This window comes from Lethenteron reissneri, chromosome 10 (genome assembly GCF_015708825.2).
Source record: "Lethenteron reissneri isolate LAM-NWPU_2019-01 chromosome 10, ASM1570882v1, whole genome shotgun sequence".
In the NCBI taxonomy this organism is placed as follows: Eukaryota; Metazoa; Chordata; class Hyperoartia; order Petromyzontiformes; family Petromyzontidae; genus Lethenteron; species Lethenteron reissneri.
Window position 1 is genome coordinate 11,420,537 of NC_083788.1, and position 20,308 is coordinate 11,440,844.

The following is a 20,308-nucleotide window of genomic DNA, read 5'->3' on the forward strand; positions in this document are numbered from 1 at the left end:
AACGCGGGCGAGTGCATCGCCGAGTTTCAAGTTGAATGCGGTGGCGAGTCTGCTGCAGGTGAGTGTGTAGCCTGCACCTTGACAGCCACCATCCCCTGGATCTTCTCCAGCTCTCCGAGCAGGGCTGACACGAGCGACGATTTCCCACAGCCGACGTGGCCCACAATGGCCACCAGGGAGCCCGTGGGCACCGACAGCGACACGCTGCACGTACACAAAGATACACAAAGATACACAAAGATCCCCCGTATAGCCTCAACAGACTCTTGGGGCAAGTGCTGTTAGCGAGCACCTATGAGAAGGCCAACACGGCACACGAGGGGGTGGGTGGCCAGCACCACGCCCGGCCGCTTTTGTTTCCCTTGTGGCGATGTTTACACACCACACCGGGTACTCGTTTGAGGCCGAGTCGACCTAGGGTTGGCCCAGGACCGGTACAGATAATGATCGGGTTGCTGGGTTTGTAGTGCAGCGCACTAGCCGCTACACTTCAGCTCCCCATACGCTGCAAAGAGACAAAGATCCCCCGTATAGCCTTAACAGACTGTAGGAACAAATCCTGTTCGCGAGTACCTAATGAAGGCGGGCACCGCGCACGTGGGGGTGGCGTGGCTGGCGTCTCCCCACTACTGATCATCGCGCAGGGTACTCGCGCATTCAAGGCTGAGTCGACCTATGTGAGGTGCAGGCCCGATTCATATATTCGCCACCGACTATAGCCGTGTCTAGCAAATCTGCCAACCACCGTGTTAAACGTCTACAGAATATGAAAATAAAAATGCAGAGTATGTATAAAACAGACACGCACGCGCGAGCGTACACACACATGCACGCGCGTACACACGCCGCTCAAAAGGTGCCGTGAGCCACTCTCGAGCACGCGTCATCTGCGAGGAGTAAACCACCCCCCCCCCGACGGGGCCGGGCGTGTGAACCTTACTTCTGCAGGACGGGCGGCTCCTCCTTGGCCCAGGCAAACGTCCCATCCGTCACGACGATGCTGTTTCCTGCGCGGCGAGAGAGAACAACCGCGGTGATCGCTTATCACGGCGTCGTCCGGCAACCGCCGCGTGGGCTCATTCACCGCCCTGGTGAAACACCGTGTGTGTGTGTGTGCGTGAGTGAGTGCGTGAGTGCGTCAAGGTACGTGATTGAGTGTGTGTCTGTGCGCGCCGTGCCGGCCTTCATTCCATGTTCGCTAACAGACTCAGAGCACTTGCCCTCAGTTTGTTGAAGGCTATATGGGGGATCTTTGTCTTTGTACGTGCTCATAAGGTAGTGTAGCGGTTAGGGCGCTGTGCTACGAACCCACGACCAGAGTTCGATTCCCACTCACGGTTCTGGGACTCCCCTTGGCCGACTCAGCCTCAAATGAGCACCTGGTGCGGTGTGTAAACTTCGCCACTCGGGAGACAAAGGCAGCCGGGCGTGGCGTTGGCCACCCACATCCTCGTGTGCCGTGCCAGCATTCATGGGGTGCTCGCCAACAGCACTTGCCCCAACAGTCTGTTAAAGGCTATATGGGGACACCTTCGTCCGTGTCTTGTGTGCGTGTGTGCATGCAGCGACGAGGTGAGGGGGGGGGGCGTCCTCACCGTCGGACATGCGGTCGCGGATGACGTTGTGAGGGTCCAGCTCCTCGTTCGCCAGGAAACTCTGCAACCTGTTGAGCGACACGGACGCCTGCGCGCGCGGGCACGCACCTCGTCACCGTTAGCCCATCATCTTCATCGCCACGTTCATCGATTCAACACCAAGACGTCACCAACGCACAATCCGTTCGTGCCACCGCACCTTGCGCCAATTATTTATTTACAACCTCCGCCAGATCTTTAAATTGCTGCACAGTCGACAAGCGACTGAAAAGATCCGCTCTAACAGTATCTCCCACTCTATGGACTCCGAGACCTACAGACATATATAAAGTAATATATATTTTCTATTTTAGCAGGTAAGGCCCACGGAGCTAAACAGCTCTTTTTTAGAAGCGACCGGGCCACAAATGATAGCTCAACGAAGTGGCTTATCACGCGTAAATTCTCGCGACTACAGGGAGAACATACAAGCTCCAAAAATACAGGGGTCGGAATCGAACCCACGATCTCCTGCATACCAGGTGACGAAGTTAACATCTCGCCACTGTGGCACCCCCATATATATGGGTCTCTATACGAGTCCATGGATCTCTCCGTACGAGACCGAAGCTCAATATGAGACCCATAGAGCTCCACAGACTCACAGATACCCATAGAGCTGCTCTAACAGCATCTCTGACCGTCTGCTTCAAAGGTCTTCCCCCCTTGGGGCACCAGACTCGAGGAGACCGGCTCCGAAGCCGCTCTCAGCGACCGGCCATCCTCGTCGCATACACCATCGTCGCCCTCCCGTCATCAAAATCATCTCAATACCGCCGGCTCGGTACTCGGGCAGCCCGGGCTGCCCTTCGGTTGAAGCCCCGGCCCTGACCAGAGCCCTCCGACCCACCTGCACCATGCTGCTGATGACCTGCGGCAGCATGTTGAGAGGGAAGCGCAGGATGTTGAAGAGCGTGAGCGACACGAACGCCTTCTTGGCGTCCAGCACGTTGTTCTCGTCCACCATGACGTAGACGCCAAACGTGGTCAGCGCCACCTGCCAGCGGCAACGGGGAGTAGGGGGGGGAGGGCGTCACCAACGTCAAAGGAGCACCACCGTAACCCACCTCCCCTCCCTCTGTGATCCAACCCCTTGGTGTTGCGGCTGCGGTGTTCGCAGCGGTGCACAAACACAATTATCAACAACAAAGACAAACATAAATCGTCACTAAATTTCGATTTAAAGCTTTCGTGACTGCAGGGATTCCTCTTCTTGGTTGAATTTTATAATGTTTTACTTTCATTATTTTATTATTTCCCTTCTACGTGACTTTACTGAAAGAACCAAAAAGATAAATCGTCACGTTTTGCTTCTTGTGTCCGGTTTGTCGTCCTTCCCCTGCACCTCCGATCGGCACGGTTGGCAACGTGCGGTGCGAAAGAAGCTCAATGGACATACGCAAGTCAAAAGTCCACTATGGCTATGGGGGGGGGGGGGGGGGGGGGGAGGATCTTTGTCCTTAATCTTTGTGTGCGTACGCACCAGGAAGGGTGCGCAGACCCAGGTGAAGGAGGACACGGCGTTCAGGTACGCCGCCTTCTTCAGCACCTGGAGCTCCTTGTTCCTGATCTCCAGTACCATGTCCTGGAAGGACGGCTCCCAGGCATACAGCTTCAGCACTGGGAAAACAAAGGCAAAGAGACTTCGTGTAGCCTACACAAACTGTTGGGGCAAGTGCTGTTAACGAACACGAGGGCGAATGCTGGGATGGCGCAACACAAAGGGGTGGTGTGGCCGGCACCACACCTGGCCGCATTTGTCTCCGAGTGACACATCGCACCAGGGACTCATTTGAGGCCGAGTCGACCTCGGGGAGGCCCAGGACCAGTTTAGATAATCATAACTGGTGTTAGCCTTGAGGGAATCGAAACTCGGATCGAGTTTCGTAGCGCAGCGTGCCAACCACTATACTACCAATCCCCACAGATGCATATACACACTCGCATTCACACACAGCGACAGCCTTGTTACAGCATGGGCAGAATGCTGGCTCCAAGTGCTGTTAGCGAGTGGTGGTGGGGCCTAAAAATTGGGACCGATGAACCACTCATGATTTTTGTTAACATGCGTTTACTAACTGCAAGGGGTGGGTAAAGCTAGTGGCGCTGTGGATGTGAGAGGGAGAGGAAGCTGCGTTAAGCGGGGACGCGTGTGCACCGTGAGGTCGGCGACCAAAGGGTAGAAGAGGAGACCTGTAGCCAGACGGTAACGACGTAGACAATGAGATTGTGAGAGTGGGCCTCGACGGACAGCGTCAAACTGAGTAACAACGGGAAGACCTGCGGGCTCGATGGCGGTGGTTTGCGATGAGCCTGTGAGAGCGGTCCCTGGAGGTCGGGTGTCGAATTTGCAACGACTACAGGAAGGCAGGCAAGGGAGCGACAGACTGGTGCCGAGACCTCGGACTCACCCTTGATGCCATTGAGGATCTCGTTCATGAGTTTGATGCGCGCGTCCTTGTACTTCATCTGCTCCACCTGTGGGCACCAATGACGCGGTGGTGACCACGGCGCACACAGCGCGCGCGCGCGCGACACGATGAACCCGCAACGATTCGAGCGAAGAGTTCAATCGGATATAAACGTTCGTACCTTCACTCCCGCACATGTGATTTAGCACGGTTGGCTACGTACGGTGCGAAAGAAGTTCAACGTACGTGCGCACTTCGATGTCCAGCGCCCAATCCCCTAGCTCAAGGCTATGACGAAGACTCTACGTTTCACAGATATTAGGCAGTAGCTTCACATTCAGGAGGCGACGTTGCTTTGCGTTTTCCCCAATTGAGAAACATGCGGACAGCAATTGTACTAAAATTTGTAAACGTTTGGACCGTGACGCCGGCACAAACATCACGGGACCCTTTTAATGTTCGCTGCAACGCAGACGGCGCGTATTTATCGTCGATACCACCACCCACCGCCCCCCCTCCCACCCCCCGCGGTATTAACCAGGGTGGCCACGGGGCTCCTCGAACCGCGAACCACTGCTGCAGAGCGCCAAACGCTCGTTGCAGCTCAGCCACGTCACCACCCAGTTTATTTATTTGTTATATCCGATTCCTTGTTTGTCCCGCCTGGACGGCATCGTGTGGACGGCCCCGTACTGACGGCCCTGTCTCGTTTGCTCCATTAGTTCAGAAGTCAGTTTAACACGTAGTAGGCTTTCGCAACCAATATGATTCACAATAAAGGTTTTTGGGTTAGATCACTTAAGTATAAATGTGTCGTAACCCTCCACCCCCCGACACGGCCAATTAGTTACTACCTCAGCCCACCGGTGTGTTGGAGAGTAAATCCACAACATTTACAATTCAAAAGTATCGACTGCAAATGATAATCATCAATATCCTTCAGGCACTCGGTTAGACCCTTATTTCGCAGGCGTCACGGTCAGCTTTCATCCACGTATCGACAAACGATCACACAGTGCAGCGCGCGAACCAGCCGCTCCGCCGCCTCCCCCCTGAACGTACAACTCAACGTCTCTGCCCTCGCGGCGACGACAACCTACGGGGAAATTCCACTTCGAAGACGCAACGCAGACACAAAACAGACGGCGACAGCTCTTCTCCTCGCATGCTGCACGGCCGTGCTGTGCGTTCACGCGCCGTGTGCCCACACCTGCAGACTCCTGGTCTTGACGGCGATGAACGCGTTCACGGGGATGAGCAGCACCATCACGAGCACGCCGGCCAGCACAGACGCGCCCAGGTTCTACAAAAAGACAAAGATCCCGTCGCCCCACCGTATTAGCGAGTCACGGGCCGTCGGGGCAAGTGCTGTTAGTGAGCACCTATGAAGGCCGGAACGGTACACGACGGTGTAGGGTGGCCAACATCATGCCCCGGCCGCCTTTGTCTCCCTCAGTGCTGATGTTTACACACTGCACAAGGTACCCATTTGAGACCGAGTCGGGCTAGCGGTTGAAACAATTATTGGTCGTGAGCACGAATTGAACTCGGGCACAGCTGCATTCGTAGCGCAAGTGCGCTAACCAATACATGAACACTCCCCGGATCGACACGTGTGCACGCACGCACGCACACACAAAGACGACGAAAATAATAATCATCATATAATACATGCATTATGTAGTTACCGAGTACAAGGCCAAATGCTCCAAGCAGCCAGCAACAATCAAGCAAGATCAAAGTTGTACTGGATAAAAGTTGACAAGTTTCTTGAATTGCGCGAGGTCATTATTTCCAGAAATGATGGGGGGGGGAGGGGGGCGGAGAGAATTCCAAAGAGGAGCGGTGCGAGCAGGAAGATAAATGTTGCGACCTGCAGTGTTGTGAGTGGGTGAGTGGTGTTTTGACCTGCAGAGTGAGTGGAGTGGGCGAGTGCGTGTTGTGACCTGCAGTGTTGTGGGTGGGTGAGTGTGTGTTGGGACCTGCAGTGTTGTGGGTGGGTGGAGTGAGTGTTGGAACCTGCAGTGGAGTGAGTGAGTGGGTCAGTGTTGTTGCAATCTGCAGTATGGTGAGTGGGTGGGCAAGGGAGTTGCTGCGACCTGCCGTGTGGTGGTTGACCGCAGTGTGGATGAGACAATAGGGTCAGTTCTGGTTGACAACAGTCCGCAACACGGCACCCGCAAGGTAACGGAACATCTCAGAGGGCAACATGTTTAGCCTCAGGGACCCCCTAATGACGACACAAGATGATTGGAGCACCAGTCTCCACGTGGGCCTCAGTCTACCAATTAGGGGCGATGCTGCTATTGCTTAATCCACTTTAATAGAGTATTTTACATTTGTCAAATTTAGACCATGACGCCAGCACACTGAAATAGGGAGTCCGTACAGCTGGAAGCGACATATAATTTTTTTCTTTTTGTGCGGTCGTTAGTGACAGTCAACTCGCTCCGCCTGAGAACTGGGTTCAATCATGGGTCACGGCCAAAACCCAGAATCTAACCCAGGATCTCAGCGATGTGTGGGCTCAGCGTCTCTGACCTGACCACGATGTTCAACTACCTTGAACTACCTTCGACTACCTCCACCCCCCGACCAACTCCACCTTTCCCACCTGACACCCCAAATATTGCCAATTGGGAGACTTGAAATCTACTCGGAGAAGGGTCCAAGGCTGAACGGAGTTCAGGAGGGACTTGGGAGGAGTTTGGCGTGTGGGTGGGGGGGGGGCAACATGGCTTGAAGTGCATCACTGAGGGTGGGGTCAAAGGTCACACCTGCCACAGGAAGTACATGGCGAGGATGATCTGCAGGGGCGCCGACCACATCATGTTGAGGTAGGTGGTGAGATCCATGAAGCGCTGGGCGTCCACGGACATGAGGTTCACGATCTCGCCCACGGTCGAACTCTTCTTGGCCGCGGTGGTGATCACGAGCGCCTGCCAGGGAACAGATAACGCGGCGATGCAAGGGAGGTTTAATTTCGCTTGCGGACAAACACGCCCCGCCACCACCCCGCGGGGCATGGCGGTCACAGAGACGGTGAGTGGTGGCAGTGCGGTCGGCTCACCTTGCGGTAGACGGCGCCCGTGATGGCGGTGCGCAGGTGCATGCCAGTGAGGAAGCAGATGTGGAAATACTGGTGCAGGATGAGCATCTGCAGGATGGCGCAGGCGAAGAGCAGCAGCGACAGGAAGTAGCCCTGCCAAATGGGCGCCTCGCGGTGCTGAACGAACCCAATGAGCAGGCTGCCGTCAGGAGTGGGGGGGGTGCATAAGAGGGATAGACAATCACGAACACACACGAACAGACACACATGCACAGCCAGACATTCACGCACAGCGAGACACGGACACTCAGACACATTCAGGCAGCCAGACACGCATGCACAGACAGACATGAACGCGCGGGGTTAGCAAACATGCGCGCGCAAAAACAAAGGTCACCCATATGGCCTATGTAGACTATTGGGGGTGGTGTGGCGAGCACCACGTCGGGCCAACTTCGTCTCCCCGGTCCTGATCTTTTCACACGTCATCAGGTACAAGGCATATCCAGGACGCGCACCGATTACAAAAAGATCCCCCCCCCTCCGTATTGCCTTAACAGACTGTAGGGGAAAGTGCTGTTAGTGAGCACCTATGAAGGCCAGAACGGTACACGAGGGGGTGGGTGGCCAGCACCACGCCCGACCGCCTTTGTTTCCCAATTGGCAATGTTTACACACCGCGCCAGGTACGCATTTGAGGCCGAGTCGACCTAGGAGAGGCCCAGGACCGGTTCAAATAGTCGTCACCGGTAGCGCAGCGTAGCGCTGACCGCTACACTATCTCTCCCCAAGACCCATTGGCACAGTCACGGCCCCCACCGTTCTGCCGCCGCCGCCGCCGCGGCTCACCTGAGGATCTGCGGCGACACGAAGGTGAGCATGTCCTGTGCCAGCTTGTACACGGAGCCCAGGAGGAACGCGGGCCCGAAGGCACGGCACAGGGCCCGCAGCAGGGACGGCCGGCGCCCGTCCTTGGCGGCGCCGAGACCCATCAGCGTCTCGGTCTCCTCCGCCTCCTTGGCGGCGGCAGCGGCAGCGCCAGAGGCCGGCACGTGGTTCGAGGTCTCCGGCGGAGGTTTGCCGGACGAGGCGGGCGTCCCGTTGGCGGCGCTGATCGCAGCAGCAACGACAACAGACCGGAGGGAGCACGTGGTCACCGACGTGTCTCGGGGCGGGGGGGGGGGGTTGGGGGAGGGCTTATTGACATTGACCAAGAGACCCTGAATTCGGATCTCAGTGTCGGTTACGGTTGCCACCTGTCCGGGGTTTGTATCTGGGCAGTGGGGACTTGGCACTCACGTTCGGCTGGAATGAACTCATCCTTTGTACCGAGATCTGGTAGTGTTGTGTTGAACACTATTAGGTTATACGATGGGAACAGTTTTGATAGAGGGGTGGGGGGGGGGGGGGGGTGGTTGGGGGTGGGGGGAGTTGACACATCCAAACATTCCTCCTCCGTGGGAAAAAAAAAACACGTGTAGCACTTTGTGGGGTAGGTCAACAACAACCACAACAGTGGTCGTCCTACGGATACCCGGCCCCCTACACAATAACGTGGAATTTCCACCACTTGTGGCCGAGCGCCGTGAACGGCGGGGGAGGAGCACCTGGGCGGCCGCGAGTGCTGGCGGCACTCCCGCTCCCACTCGCGCACGAGCCGCGGGACCATCACGGCCGACCTGTCCTCGGGGTTCAGCGACCACAGGTCCTTCGACTCGAGCGGCCTCTGGTAACCGAGGATGGCCAAGCTGCACGAAGCCACAGGGGGAAGGGGGGGGGTTAGGGATGGGGGCGGGCGGTTAAATGGGAAGAAGAAGAAGGTCAGAGGTGAGCGAGGGACAGTTGGAGGTCAGAGGTCACGGTCAGAGGCGAGATGTGTCCAGGCAAAGTGAATCAACACCGAGCTGCGCCTGCAGCGCAATAGGCTCATAATGGCCATGTCAAGAGGGCCGAGTTGGCACTGATGAGATCCGGTGTTGGTATCCGGGTTTTGGCCACCGGAGTTTCTCAGGACTGGCGATTCATGGTCTCAAACCGGTCAACAATGAGTTTTTATAAACGTCATTCCATATAAACGTCATTCGTAACTTCATTTTGCATGCAATAAACACGGCTCTTTGAAGGGCGTGAAAGAGGTGCGCCCATAGCGTGGATAAGAAATAGCTCTGTGGGGTCATCTTCCAAACCCCACGTATAAAAATGAACAACACGGCAGGGAGAAATAAATATTGTAACTTAAAAAAAACTGAAAAATTGACAGTGGGCTGCGAGGTGAGCTTACAAATCGACCTCACCTGGTGAACCACCAGAAGGTGAGGCGAGAGAGGAAGGAGGCACTGATCTCCGGACACGGATTCTGCAATAAAAAAAAACATTCACTTCAGCGTAATTTATTTAAGCACGAGACCGTGCCTGTGTTATAGTCTACGGGTCCTGTCTAAGTCCATGGGTCCTGTCTAAGTCTACGGGTCCCGTGTTGGTCTATTGGTCCCGTGGTACGTCTATGGGTTACGTGTTATTCTGTGGATCCAATGTTGGTCTATCAGGACACCATGGGGCCTTGTCAATAAGCAACCATGACAGGACCACAGTCAAGCACAGAAGCGACAACTACTGCAGCATCCTCTATTGTCCTTCCCTCGCACCTCCGATTAGCACAGTTGGCTACGTTTGGTTGCGAAAGAAGTCCAGCATACAGTAAAACCTTGGATTGCGAGTAACTTGGTCTGCGAGTGTTTTGCAAGACAAGCAAATTTTTTAAGTAAATATTAATTTGATAAACGAGCGAGGTCTTGCAATACGAGTAGTACGTGTATACGCTTTGTCTGCCGAGCGTCACGTAATCACAACTGATACACGAGTGCTTTGGATTACAAACACGTTTCCGGAACGAATTATGCTCGCAATCCAAGGTTTTACTGTACATACATACGTTCCAGGCTCGACCTTTTCAGTCATCGCAGGAAACGTTCAAATAATAGACATCCTCTCAAAGACAAGTAAAAGCTGGAAACCCCATTGCCTTCCCGCTGACGAAAGGATCCCGTGGAAAATAAATCAGACAGCCCAGCGCTAAACAACCATAAAGCACACACACACACACCGTATACTTCACAGTCGATGCCAAGTAGTCCCCGTCATGGTGCAGGTATTTCGAATGTGAAAAAAAAATGCAAATTACTTAATTACGAATAACACAGCTAGTGAGTCTCGGCCTCCCCCCGCCCCTCCCCTCCCCCCACCACTGTGAAAGCTTAGCATGACCCTCGTGACAGAAACCACGCCGGAGGCCCGGTGAGGCCTTTGTGTGTTAACTGGAGCGACAACAATAGCAGCGACAACAATAGCAGCGACAAGAAGAATGACAATAACACTGGTCACACACTTTTTCTGGCATAAGGTATTCCAACGGTTTTAATGTAATTTTGGGGTGCCGATTCCAAATCTGGCATCATTTTTTGTCTATCACATCAGGTTTTTGAGATATCAAATATTGCATTTTCAATAAAAACTGCAAAAGAAAAATATTAAATAAATGTGGATATCTCCATAAAATTATATTATAAATACACTATCCTAAAAATACAGCACCATATTTTAACACTAAAGCAGTCACCGACTCGCAACAACTTGCAATCATAAGTGACAGAGTTGATTTCGGGTAAAATCAATGAAAATGGGGTATGCCGATAGCATAAAAATTAAATGTGATAGAGCATAATCTGAGATCAGAGTTGGAATCAGCACCCTGAATTTAGTCTAAAACAGCTGCAAAAGTCCAGGCCAGAAAAAAATGCTTTTTTTTTTGACCAGTGTATATAAATTTCGATTTAAAGCTTTCGTGACTGCAGGGATTCATCTTCTTGGTTCTTTAGGTAAAGTCACATAGAAAAAAAAACAATAAAATAATTCTCACGACAGTGTGTATAATCGAAGCAGCCCTTACGGGGTCCTTGATGACGCGCGAGAAGAGGGGCGGTCGATCCGAAAACCAGGACAGCACGAACTGCACGCACACCAGCGCGAAGTAGACGTAGAACGTGGCGTATCGGAACCGGTCCACGTCCGGATCCTGCAGGGCGGACATCATCGTCATCGTCAATATCGGAATGAGACCGTGATGGTGATGTGGGTGGGTCAGCTGGTGATATACCCCGCATTGGCGAGATGTTAATTACCCCGCCTGGTTTACACGAGGTGGTGGGTTCGAAACACGACCCTGACCGCCTGTTGTAGATTCGGAGTTTGCGTGTCGCTCTCCTTGTGGTCGCAGGGATTTTTCTCCGGGCCCTCCAGTTTTTCCCTCCGCATTTAGAATTAACAGACGTTTAGAGTATTTAGCTGCTATAAATGTCAATATTTTTTTGTTGTTTATACGAGTCTGTGGGTCTCCGAGTGCAAGACCAGACGGTCAGAGATGCTGTTAGAGCAGATCTATGGGTGCGAGTCAATGAGTCTCCGAGCATAAGGGTCTCCCCATATGTAGTTCGTTAGTTACGATTATAATACAAACAACGACGTAGAAGGGGGAGTAGGAGGAGTAGGAACGGGGGGGGGGGGGGGGGTTGGAGGCCGTCTCACCTCACGTTCGGCAGCCATGATCTTGGAGCGGAAGGGCACGATACCGCACACGAGCGCCAGCAGCCAGAAGACGAGCAGCACCCCCGAGGACTGCACGCCGCGTAGCCGCTCACGCTGCACCAGCAGCGCCGCCAACAGCTGACCCGGGGCGGGACGGGGACAGCAGGGGCAAGGGCCAGGCCAGAGAAAAGGGTCAGAGGTCAAAGGTCAGAGGCTAAAGGTTGAGGTTACGGTTTGGGTCAGAGGTAATGGTCGGAGTTAGACATTGAGTGAGGGATAGATGTTAGGTTTGGGTAAAAGGTTCAGTTAGGGGCAGGGTAATGTCCATGCCAGGAGTAATGTTCGGGGGTTAAAGGGTGAGTTAGGGTTAAGGTTATAGTTAGGGGTAGCCGTTAAATCTAGGACCGGTGTTATGGTCGAGGTTTAGAGACAACACAAGTGCGAACGTGAGCGTTACATTAAGCGTCGGTGTTCCAATTTAACCAAGCACCGGGGTCGGCTTTTCGCCGTTTCGTTATAGCATCGACGGATACGCGAGCAAGAGTTGATTCATGGGTGAACGCCGAAGGTCCGCTGGCTCCCACGGAAACGCACCACGGTGGCGCCCATGACGAGCGGGCTCACGAGCAGCACGGGCGGCCGCCGCCGCCCCTGGTCGCGCTCCCACATGGTGTAGAAGAGCTCGGCCCAGCACACGAGCCACAGCACCGCCGCGATGACCTGCGTCGCACCGCGCCAAACAACCACGCGCGGCACCTCCCGTCGTCACGCGGAAAAACTCGCGAGCGCATCGTCACCGCGCGCGCGGTCGGCCCCGTTATCGTTATCGCGGTTGTCGTCGTCGTCGTCATCACCACCGTCCAAGCGTTGTCATCAAATAAACGTCCATCTCCGTGGTCGTCGTCATCGTAGCGGCGACGCGGCCCAGCGGTTGCGCGCGTTCGCCGTTCGTGTCCAACGGCCGCCCCCTATTATTACCGAGGTGGTGCGACAACCGTAAAGCTACTACGCGCCCATCTGCTTTGCAATGGACGTCAAAGATGCCAGGACGACATGAACAAGAGCGGACCACTGTGTGCCTAAACGGACTGTTGGAGCAAGTGTCGTTAGTGGGTAGCACTGATGAAGGCCAAAACGGCACACGCGGGGGTGGGTGGGTGGCCAGCACCACACCCAGCCGCCTGTCTCCCTGGTGGCGATGCCGACGCACCGCACCAGGTACTCCTTTAAGTCCGAATCGACTCAGGCAAGGCCCAGCAACGGTTCAAACAATCGTCAGTGTTGGAAGTGAGCGGGAATCGATCTCGGATCGCCAGGTTCGTAGCGGAGCGTGCCAACCGCTCAAACTACTGCTCCTCATACACAGACTGACAGCCACACACCTACACCGACTGCCAGCCGGAGCAGACAAGAAAGGAAGGGGGGGGGAGCGAGAAGTCGTACGGTCTTGGCGCGGTTGAGGTGCGTGCACTGGATGTATCCGCGGTTGTGTCGGCGCAGGTGCAGGTAGTAGAGGGGAGCGGCGGCCCAGAGGTAGGCGCAGGGGATCCACACGAGCACCGTGTTCTGGAAGCACGCCGTGAGGTCCGGGGTGTGCGTGTCCAGTGTGCGGTTCCGGTCCTGCGGAGCGTCGGGGTGGCATCGCAATCAGGAATGCGAATGAGCTATAAACTCCTTCTCACAGATGTCCAGTAGGGGGCAGGTCAGAACGTTACAACAAATCGTACAAAAATCACGATAGGAGCGCAAATTATAGGCAAGATAAGAAAATCACTTAAATTAAACAGTAAAACCTTGGATTGCGAGTAACTTGGTCTGCGAGTGTTTTGCAAGACGAGAAATACGAGTAGTACGTATACACTTTGTCTGCCGAGCGTCACGTGATCACAACTGATAAACGAGTGCTTTGGATTACAAACACGTTTCCTTAACGAATTATGCTCGCAATCCAAGGTTTTACTGTATATATATGTTACCAGGTAAGGGCCACCCAGCCATTTGCTTCCTTTCAGAAGCGACCTGGCCACAAACGATAGCTTCACAAAGTGACTTGTGTAGAAATGGACTGCAGCGAAATTAATCTCGATGCACGTTTCCGAATGTGGAGGGAAAAAAACTGAAAAAAAATCCACGCGAACCCCGGGGAGAACATGCAAACTCCAAATATCCAGGTGTCAGGGTCGCGGGGGGGGAGGTAGAGTGGTGACAGGAGATTCCGTCACACGGATGAAACGATACCGTGACGATACAACACATCACATCACCATCAATGTCGCCGTCAAGGTCATCGTCCTCAAAGTCATCATGCACACACGGAGACAGATGTCTCTGAATCATCGTCGTCACCATCATCATCCACCATCACCTAACTGTCTCTGCATCAATCTAGATCTGAAGTTTTTGTGACTGCAATGGTCCATACCTCTTTGGTTCTTTCGGTAAAGTCACGCAGGCATAAAATAAAATAAATAAAATCACGACGTTTCGGGCGCAACACAAGTGCCCGTCATCAGGTGGAAACAACCCCGGTAATAAACAAATTGCTGACATGGGCAAAAGAAGGCTGCTTGTGACAACGAGGCTCTATAAACGGTCTATAATATACTATCAGGAGAACTCGTCAAGATCACCATCAGGCAGTCTCCAGGTTTACACACTCAAGTGTTTTTTCGGTTGGGTCCATCAATGATCTTCTTTGTGTTTAGTAAACTTGACGAATGCAACCGTTTATTTTGCCCTTATTTATACTTTTCTGCACAAGCCGCGGTAATAGGGTACACACGCCAGCACCATCGCGGATAAGACGTTACACACACACCAGCACAATCGCGGATAATAGGGTACACACCAGCACTGTCGCGGATAAGAGGAATTCAACCGAACGCGCGATGGTCACCCAGAACAGACCACCATGGGACATCTAATGACTCAACGCCCGATCCACAAATACAAACTGAAAAACTATTTCAACTATTTTTTTACTATTTTTATTTTACCAGGCAAGGCCCACCGAGCGATATAGTTATTTTTCCAGAAGCGGCAACCTGGCCACAAATGATGGCTCCACAAAGTGGCTTATCATGTAGAAATGTATTGCAGCCAAATACTCTAAACTCGTGCCGATTCTAAATGTGGAGGGAAATACTGGAGGACCCGGTGAAAAATCCAGACGACAACAGGGAGAACACGCAAACTCCAAATATACAGCAGCAGGCGTTAGGGTCGGGATCAAACCCACGACCTCCTGTATACCAGGCGAGGTAGTTAACATCTTGCCAAAGCGGCAATGCACCACTACGCTACTCCGGACCGCAATCATCTGGCAAAACCACCTCAATGTCAAATTGCACTTAATTTTATTCAAACTTTCACGACCAATATTATAATTCATGATTTGTTTCTTTGGGTTTGGTGGCCGTGTAAACACACGTGTCGTAAACCTTTGCTCCGCACAACACGGCCAATTTATAAGTGTCACGCGAGATCCGAGCTTCCGGTTAACAATCTGACAATGGCTCGATGGAACCTCCAGCGAAACGTCGGTACCCATTTCAAAGTTGTCAGATTACTTTCCAACAACAACATCGACGACGACAACAACGACACCGGCGGTGGCGCTCCTCCGAAGCAGCAACAATGTTTGCACGTTTGTTTCACGCGACACTTTTATCAATTGGCTGTGTTGGGCGGGGGAAGATGTACAACACACAAATAATTTTTTTTTTAAACACGACGACCTAACCCAAGGAGAAACCGATTACAAATTAAAATGAACGTCAACGCCAGCCATATACACGAAGGAAGAAAAATTATACCGCACGACTTACCCCCCCCCCCCCCCCGGAGATGTTTAATTTTTATAAATCGGGAGGGATAGCATCTCCGTCAGCGTGAACCGCTAAACAATTACCAATGCATGAAATAATTGCGACGTGAACTAAATGCGCCCACGCACCGCCGTGGCGAGGTGTGTCACACGCCGTTCGTTACCCCGGCCCGGCCGTTCGACCGGGGTACCGGACGCCGTGTGACACACCTGTATGAGGGATGTGATGTCGATGTAACAAGCCCACTGCACCACGGTACAAGCCACCTGGGGTCCCGTTCCCTGGCCGTACAAAGCAGTGGAAAGCGATGGCGAAAGGTCCGATTCATGTGCTGGCATCCATTAAAAAAAGAAGCTACTTGTGACATGAGTTTGATTCCCGGCCACAAATAATATTCGTGGAAAGTTTTGTCCGAACCAACTCTGGCCACCACCCCGTGCCCCTCAAAGACAAAGATCCCCCCCCCCCGTATAGCCTTAACAGACTGTTGGGGCAAGTTCTGTTAGCGAGCACCTACGAAGGCTGGCAATAGACGCACGAGGGGGTGGTGTGGACAACACCACCCCCTCGTGTGCCGGGGTAGCAGACGCCGTGTGACACACCTGTCTACAACAGGTGCGTCTTATCTTTATGGCCCTGACGTCTTATCAACGAAGGGGCACGGCTGCCGCTTTACAGACACCAATGACGTGTTTTTTTTCGCTTCCCTCCACGGCAGCGTGTGCGTGTGGAGCGGAAATTTAAGTCAGCGATGCCCTGCGCTGCTAACCCGGTGACCCGAGTACAATTCAACTCACGGCCAACACCGATGACGATTATGTGAACGGATCCTGGGCCTCCCCTAGGTCGACCAGGCCTCACATGAGTGCAAATATCGGCACTGGGCACCCACCCCCGTGTACCGTGTCAGCCGTCATAGGTGCTCACCAACAGCACCTGCTCCAACAGTCTGTTAAAAGGCTATACGGGGGATTTTTGGAGCGGAAGTATAGTAGTTCACGCCCTGCGCGACAAACCCATGACATGAGTTTGATCTCCCGGGCTACGGCAAACATCAGTGGTGAAAATATTAACCGGTCTTGGTTTGACTCAGCCCAAAATTAATACCCGTTGGAGTGTGCGAACATCGGCACTGCCAGGCATGGTGCTGGCCACTAAACTCATTCAGCGCTGTAGTAGCTGCTCACGAACAGCGCTTACCCGGGTGATCTTGTCACACGTTGGGGATGGGATGTCGATGTGGCTAGCCCACTGCACCACGGTACAAGCCACCTGGTGTTCGATCCCTGGCCGTACTAAGCAGTGGAAAGTGATGGCGAAAGGTCCGATTGATGTGCTGGCATCCATGAGTGAAGAAGCTACTTGTGACATGCGTTTGATTCCCGGCCACAAATAATATTCGTGGAAAGTGTTGTCCGAACCGACCCTGGCCACCACTCCGTGCTGCCCAAAGACAAAGATCCCCCCCGTATAGCCTTAACAGACTGTTGGGGCAAGTTCTGTTAGCGAGCACCTACGAAGGCTAGCGAAAGGCACACGAGGGGGTGGTTTGGACAACACCACGCTCTAGCACCTTCGTCTCCCCAGCGGCGATGTTTACACACCACACCAGGTACCAACCCATGCTGACCATCGTGATGAAATATCGTCAAACGACCCTCGTGATCAACACGGTGGGCATCGGTGGAGGTGTTCATTCAGAATTGTGTGCACAAAGGCCTTTCTATTATTACGTCAATAATTCTCTCCCTCGCTCTTTTTTTTAAACAAGATTCACAAAAGAAAAAGTGAAGGACGGAGCACGGGACGGGGGTCCGAGGGGCTTAAACATCTCAGCTGCACGTGATTAAACGATCGCTGCACCCCGTTCAAACAAAACACCCGTGTGTCATACACACACACACAGCGCGCTCACCACCACCACCACCTTCTGTTGACCAGCTCTCTCCGCTGCCCAGCGGCCGTTCCACGAACCTTGGCCTTGGCAAACATCGATATTTGTTTTTGGGGTGGTGTTTCTGTTTCCATTTCTGTCATTTGAATCATCTCTTGATGGTTATAATGGCGTTGGCTTGGATTTTCTGTTTAAGGTCTCCTCACCACACGTTCCCTCCGCTAATGCCCCCAATCGCCTGGAATTCCATCACTTCAAATTGTGTCCCTCGGTTACTTTCCCATCTAACTCACAGCCCGATGCTTAAAACGGTCGACTCTTTACGATGACTGCACTTGCACTTGCATTTGATGGATATCCTGGCTCGTTTACATGTTTGTACTAAAAGTCACCCTGTACTTACTTAATGCGTCATGTTTCTGAGGCTTAGTTTTTGTATCTTGTGCTGGGACCAGTCCCGGGGGTCATCTGCCCGAGCCGATTTGTGCCACTGATTTTAATGAAATATTTTCTTGAAAGCTCACGCAATGCACTCATTTGAGTTTTTTTTTTCTGATGTCAGTTCGTGTCATTGCAATACTTTGCCTTGCTTTGCTCTGCTCATGTTAGTGACCCAGGTTCCGATTGCGAATTAAACTCTTATCCCTGTGTCTCCCGAGTTCCCTCCTTGTTAATAACAAAAACAATTTCGAAACGTGAATTTCACCGGTTTACTCTGAGGATATATCCAAAATGGCAACACAACTTTTGTTGTGCACTATGTGTGTGTGTACGGTGGCTCTCCATCGAACAAAGATGGTTACCGCATTACGTGCTTTCAGATGCGCTTCAACACATACAACTTTACATTAAAATTTCCTTCGTATCGAATCATGCTTCTACCTTCCCATGCGCCCACTCTCCCTCCCTGTAGACAGATGGAAATACAGATGGAGTTAATGCATTCATGCTTTCAACCCCTAGCTGAAAAGCGTGTAAAAGATAATTAATAGGTGATGTATTAAGTACTCAAGGACTTAAACGGTAGCACGAGATAAGCCATCCGCAGGCAGGTTGACTGTGAGGTCAGGAGCCGGGCTGGGCAGGTCACCGGGGTGCACGTTTGGTCGACCGAGCAGGACAGAAATGACCGGACACATATCGCACCGTTATCTCGTTTGTTATTTAAATCCTCCACAACGACACGAAGTGGGGTCACGTTGTATTGTGCAATAACTTTGCTGGCGAACTAAGGACTGCACATCTTCAAGCGAGAGCCCCCCTTTGCCGATAACATCTGGCAGTTTGCCAGAATGAGTTCAAACAAGCCTGACTATTGCTGATGAGACACTGTGTCGAAACCAGTACAGAGTTTGCATTTTTTACAAAATAAATGCTGCCTAAATTATGGACTCTCACAGAAGGCCGTGGCGCCGATGCGTTGTGTGAAAAAATACTTTTTGTACGTTGAAAGACGTATATCGGAACCAGACATACCATGGTAATCGATTTGTATACAAAATATATGATCAGACAATGGCTCCCCATATCTGTCCCACCATAAACAGTAGGTTTTATTACACACATCCTACAAGCCACGTGGCCTTCTGGGAGTGCATAATTTCAGCAGCATTGGTTCCAACACAAGCAAATTCTGGACTGGTTTCAACCATCAGGGTCTCATCAGCAGAATGAGGCTTGCTTGAACAAACGCCGATGAAATTGCCAGATTTTGACGATTCTGCGAGATGCACACAGCTGATCATTTCCTCGTGACAGTCACCCGAGCTGCTTCATCAGCGTCAAAGCTCATTGCTCCCGGTCCAAAACGGTCCAGCGAGCAAGCAGGCCATGCCCACGAGGGCAGGCTATTCAACACGACGTATATGTACAACTACAATGTGGCTTTGCACAGCGCCTGAAACACAGCGCAACAGAGTTTGCGGAAACTAGTTGGGCGCATTTCCTCGACAGAGCAGAGGGAGCAGTCCCGGTCATTGGCAGATGAATAGATGAGGAAGGTCTCCGAGTCTGGACTTGAACAGAGGCAGGGAGTTCAACACGTAGGCTTGATACCAAATATTATTCAAAATAAATGGTGGGTTTTTGTCATTGATTAGATCGCGTAAATAAAAAAACACCTCCATCACACAGGTAAATATATAAATGTGTCGTTAAAACCGCCACCACCCGACAGACAATTAGTAAGGTTTGTCACGTAAACAGAACATGCCAAATCCGAGTACTCGGATTGTAAATGTTGCGGCTTTGTACTCCAACAAAACGGTGTGCTGTACTAGTTACGAAGTGGCATGTTCTGTTTACTTGACAAACCTTACTAAATTGGCTGTGTCGGGGGGTGGTGGGTTTAACGACACATTCATATATGTATGCGATCTAACCCAAAACACCTGTATTATGGATATTATTGGTCACTAAAGCCTACGTGATAAAAACACCTACCTTCCCATATTTGTTCTCCGTGTAAAATATTAGAAGTATTTTTCAGGGAACCCATCGGTTTGCCATGGCCTTTACCAGCAGCACTCGTTTGATAAAAGAAAACTCAGGGTCTGTTCATCATAAAGGTTTTTTTGGGTTAGATCGCGTAAGTCTAATGGTGCCATTAACCCACCGCCAACCGACACAACCAATAAGTAAGGTATTCACATAAACAAAATGGGCCAATTAGTTACTTCAGCACACCGGCGTGTTGGAGAGTAAACCCACAAACATTTATCATTTGAGTACAACGTTTCGCTGATAATTACAAACCAGCTTCAATGGGCGATTTTGCTATAATTTTGAGGAAGTCTTCCGGCTTCCGATCTTAATTAGAGCGAGATGATGTCATCACTCTGAGGGCCAGGTGCGGAGACCAACAGGGGGAGTGGGCAGCGTGGACGGCCGGTGGGAAATCGTTTGCGATCACG

The 20,308-nt window shown here is 52.2% G+C and overlaps 1 protein-coding gene across 4 annotated transcripts in view; it reads right to left on the minus strand.

The window, feature by feature from the left end:
- The window catches only part of LOC133340557 (multidrug resistance-associated protein 1-like), a 52,347-nt gene that overhangs the window by 15,522 nt on the left and 16,517 nt on the right, over positions 1 to 20,308 (minus strand). For all 4 annotated transcript variants that reach the window (XM_061548861.1, XM_061548859.1, XM_061548857.1 and 1 more), the window contains exons 2-17: positions 13,119 to 13,295; positions 12,270 to 12,395; positions 11,676 to 11,813; positions 11,041 to 11,166; positions 9,389 to 9,450; positions 8,702 to 8,842; positions 7,944 to 8,204; positions 7,116 to 7,293; positions 6,823 to 6,984; positions 5,256 to 5,348; positions 4,046 to 4,112; positions 3,118 to 3,254; positions 2,485 to 2,631; positions 1,596 to 1,683; positions 941 to 1,007; positions 78 to 204 (exon numbers count right to left, since the gene is read on the minus strand). In XM_061548861.1, coding sequence (XP_061404845.1) covers positions 78 to 204; positions 941 to 1,007; positions 1,596 to 1,683; positions 2,485 to 2,631; positions 3,118 to 3,254; positions 4,046 to 4,112; positions 5,256 to 5,348; positions 6,823 to 6,984; positions 7,116 to 7,293; positions 7,944 to 8,204; positions 8,702 to 8,842; positions 9,389 to 9,450; positions 11,041 to 11,166; positions 11,676 to 11,813; positions 12,270 to 12,395; positions 13,119 to 13,295 — 2,097 coding nt within the window. The remainder of the gene's footprint in view (positions 1 to 77; positions 205 to 940; positions 1,008 to 1,595; positions 1,684 to 2,484; positions 2,632 to 3,117; positions 3,255 to 4,045; positions 4,113 to 5,255; positions 5,349 to 6,822; positions 6,985 to 7,115; positions 7,294 to 7,943; positions 8,205 to 8,701; positions 8,843 to 9,388; positions 9,451 to 11,040; positions 11,167 to 11,675; positions 11,814 to 12,269; positions 12,396 to 13,118; positions 13,296 to 20,308) is intronic.